The sequence below is a fragment of the Acanthaster planci genome, unplaced genomic scaffold, assembly GCF_054643075.1.
Source record: "Acanthaster planci isolate LZ-2023a unplaced genomic scaffold, COTS_SCS Contig237, whole genome shotgun sequence".
NCBI lineage: Eukaryota > Metazoa > Echinodermata > Asteroidea > Valvatida > Acanthasteridae > Acanthaster > Acanthaster planci.
Window position 1 is genome coordinate 1 of NW_028257858.1, and position 3,568 is coordinate 3,568.

A 3,568-nucleotide genomic window follows, 5' to 3' on the forward strand; every position below is an offset into this window, starting at 1 on the left:
GACGTGTGTACAAGAATGGCCATGTGGCTGCCTACACTTGTGTACACTGATGACTTCTATACAGCTGGATCATTCCACATTGCTGACCTCCATCACTGTGGGATTCTGCAACATTGTGCAGACTAGTTACAAAAACTTTTGAAAATCTGTAACAGGCAAAAACAGGTTATTTAAAGAAATGACCAGTTGCACGCAATTACACTATGAATTTCTGCTCAGATAAAATGCAGTTTCTCGGTTAAAACTGGTGTATGCTGTCTGATCACTCAATTTAACCATGTTCATTTTCAGTTAAACTTGGGGTAGCAAAAATACAGGGTTAAAATGGGGTTGTTTTTGGAAACTGGTAAGGAGCTCTGCTCATTAATTCTGGAGTCAGTTTTGTGGTTTTTCAGCTCAGATAGCAAGGCTGGGTATTCGGGGATCTTCATTTGCTTCGTTTGTCAGGTAGGCGTGGCCTAAGACTACTGTCATGACCATAATGCTGCATAAGGCCTACTTCCGATCAGGCGGAAAGCTTTCGTCATGTTTGTATGATCAAGAAATAACTTTTGGTTTTTATAGCCGACAACACGATGAAGATGCACGTTGTGTACATGCAGTACACAAGTAGTATACTCAACGTTTCGGACTGCGTGCTCAATCCGTCGTCAGGAGACTGAAGAGATGCTGAAGATGGAGCTGTATTTAAGGTGACTGGATGCAGTGGGGTGTGACGAGGATGCTAGTGGTGGATGCGCAGCTGGGCGCTCGTGTGGGATGGGGTCCAGCAGCTCAGTGAGGTGTGTCAGTTGGGCATAGGTTAGGGCAGGGTGAGGTGGCTGGGTGTACAGGAGACCCATAGGCCGGGTTGGGGTGTCCTAGGGTATAGAGGACCCATTGGACTGGGAGGTGAGCAGGGGTTGCCAGATGTCACTGATCGAAAAGCCAATGTCTTGGGGAACAGTGTCGTGCTTGAGAATCTCCAAGGCTTATCTGATGCGTCTTGGGTACCAGTTAACGATTCTGGTGATTAAGTGGGCTTGGTTCCAGTGGATGTGGTGGTCTTCGGAGTGGGAATGCTTAACTATCGCCGACTTCTCGTAGTCTCCCTTCCTGCCGTGGGATTGGTGTTCTTTGAGTCGGATGGGGAGGTCCCTACCAGTCTCGCCAGTATACACTTTGCCACATTGGCAAGGGATCTTGTACACCCCTGGTCGGTGGTGCGGATCTTGTCGGTCCTTGTGGGATGTCAGCATGCCGCGGATCTTGAGTGGGCTGTGTGGAAAACCTTGATACCATGCTTGCTCAGGGTGCGCTGGATGTGGTGGGAAGTACAACCTAGGTAGGGGAGAGTAACAAAACTAGGGGCCTTATCTAATTGGCTTTGAATATAGGAGGCCCTTCGGCCGAGAGGGGGATCTTGGGCTTGGGTCTTGAGCCTTGATCTGCTGAGGCTTGTAACTGTTTCGTTAAAGTGCTGTGGAGTTGTGGTTATGTTCTTCGTTGATGTGCTCCTTGTCGCAGATGTTGTAAGCCCTGCGAACAAGGGCTCGGTTGACAGACGACTTGATTTTGAGGGATGGAAGGAGGAGCTGTTGAGGTATCTGTCGGTGTGAGTGGGTTTGCGGTACACCTTGCGGCTGAGGCAGCCATCTTGATTTCTGGACACCTCAAAATCGAGAAAGGAAATGCTGCAATTTCTTTCTTGTTCCATCGTGAACTGGATGCTGATGTGCAGCCCTTTGAGGTGATCCGAGAAGTGCCAGAGGTTGTCTTGCCCGTGCTGTCAGATGACAATGTGTCATCTACATACCGGAACCAGATCTTGGGATGATGGTCTACGGTGGCAATGGCGGTCTGCTTGAATTCTACCATGAGTATGTTCGCCAGAACATATGGGATATAGGCGATCCCACTGAGGTTCAAGTTAACTGTTTAAAGAATTTATCCCGCCATCGGAAGCTGGTTGAGTTGACACAGGTGATGAGGAGGTCGTGGAGCTGGCTTGGGGTGAGGTCGGTGCAATCCTTGAGGGTGTTGTCCGCCTGGCGTCTGTCCCTTGCTATGGTGGCATCAGAAGTGGAGACTTTGGTGAAAAGTGACACAACATCAAAACTGACCATGATGTTGTCTGGCTGGAGCTTGAGGTCTTGGGTGATAGATGAAAACTGGTCCGAGTTCTTGAGGTGATGCTGGGTCTTGCCGACCAGGGGATGGAGAATCTTGGCTAAATGTCTTGCGGTGTATGTAGGTGGGCCCTACTATCACTTGTAGGCTTCTGCTGCAGCTTCCTCCCAGTTGATGCTGTAGGATCCCTGTGGGGCTCCGGTAATCATCCAAGTTGAGTATATCTGAGACCTAGCTGTCATACTCAAGTCAGTCCATGATGATTGTGGTGTTGCCTTTGTCAGCAGGGAGGATATGGATGGTCTTATCTTGGTGCAGAGACTTGATGGCTGACCGATCTTGTCTGGAGATGTTGGGCTTGGGTGTCTTGCGCTTTCGGAGGGCTTTGTTGATCTTGAGATGGATCTCATTGGCAGTGGACTTGTCAAGGCGACGGAGGGTGGGCTCAATGGCTTTGATAATCTCTTCCGTAGGTAAGAACCAAGGGGCTAGCGCAAAGTTCAGGCCCAGGGCCAGAACTTTCTCCTCGTTGGAGGAGAGGGCGCATTGACTCATGTTGATGACTGTATGCTTGGTGAAGGACTCCCTGGAATGCAGGTGGGGCGGAACTGAACATCTCATAGGGTTGGACTACTGCGGGCGTAGGGATATAGAGGATCCCATTGCCTGTGGCGGTTTGCTGCATGAGATGTTGTTGCTGCTGGTGATCTTGAGACATTTCTTGATTTGTCGGTGACGAGCTTGCTTGAAGGCATAGTTGCTGGATGACGTGGTGAGATGTTCAATCTTCTCGAAGTCCGCCGGGGGCATAATCGTCTTGAGCTGGTCTTGGGACCTGAATATCTCTTTATCCAGAGATGCCAGGGTGGATCTGGTAGCACCGATGTGATGGCGGAGCAAGGGAAGGCTAGCCTTGTGGAGGATGGAGCAGGATTTGTGGGTCACGCAAGCGAAGTCCTGGAAGAATGGTGTTGGAATCTCGGTTGAAGCACAGTTAAAATTGGGTGAACATTTTGGCTTGATCTATGCAGTTAAAACGCGGTTAAAATCAGGGTGGAATACATTTTAACTGAGAAACGACATTTAGCCCTATTTTAACCAATCCAAATTTCATAGTGTTATTGGCTAGTCATCGCATGATGGATAATAATTTGGAAAATCGAGACTCCGTCTCAGAGCATGTCTGACAGCACTGGAATGTTCATCAGAAAAAGGTCAAATGCAAGTGCCACCAAAAACCTCCTGTGGTCAGGACAGGCAAAGGCCAACCATCATCTGAGGTCAAGCGACTTGCTTCTAAGAAGAAATCCACGGCTGGCAAATTGGCAGGCAAGTTGTCGGAACTTACCAGGTGATTAACATCAGCCAAAAAAGTGGACGACTTATGTCTCTAACTCTATCGGTTTCATCAAATGCTTTATAGGTACATGTATGTACTTCGGACGGCAGGGGCATGCAC

At 48.9% G+C, this 3,568-nt stretch overlaps 1 protein-coding gene across 1 annotated transcript; it reads right to left on the bottom strand.

The window, feature by feature from the left end:
• Positions 1–1,904: 1,904 nt before the first annotated feature.
• Positions 1,905–2,664, bottom strand: LOC147794979 (uncharacterized). The gene is made up of 2 exons (XM_087132371.1): positions 2,444–2,664; positions 1,905–2,217 (listed from the first exon to the last, which is right to left on the bottom strand). The coding sequence occupies exons 1-2, from the start codon at positions 2,662–2,664 to the stop codon at positions 1,905–1,907; spliced, it is 534 nt and encodes a 177-aa protein (XP_086988497.1).
• Between the last annotated feature and the right edge of the window lie 904 nt (positions 2,665–3,568).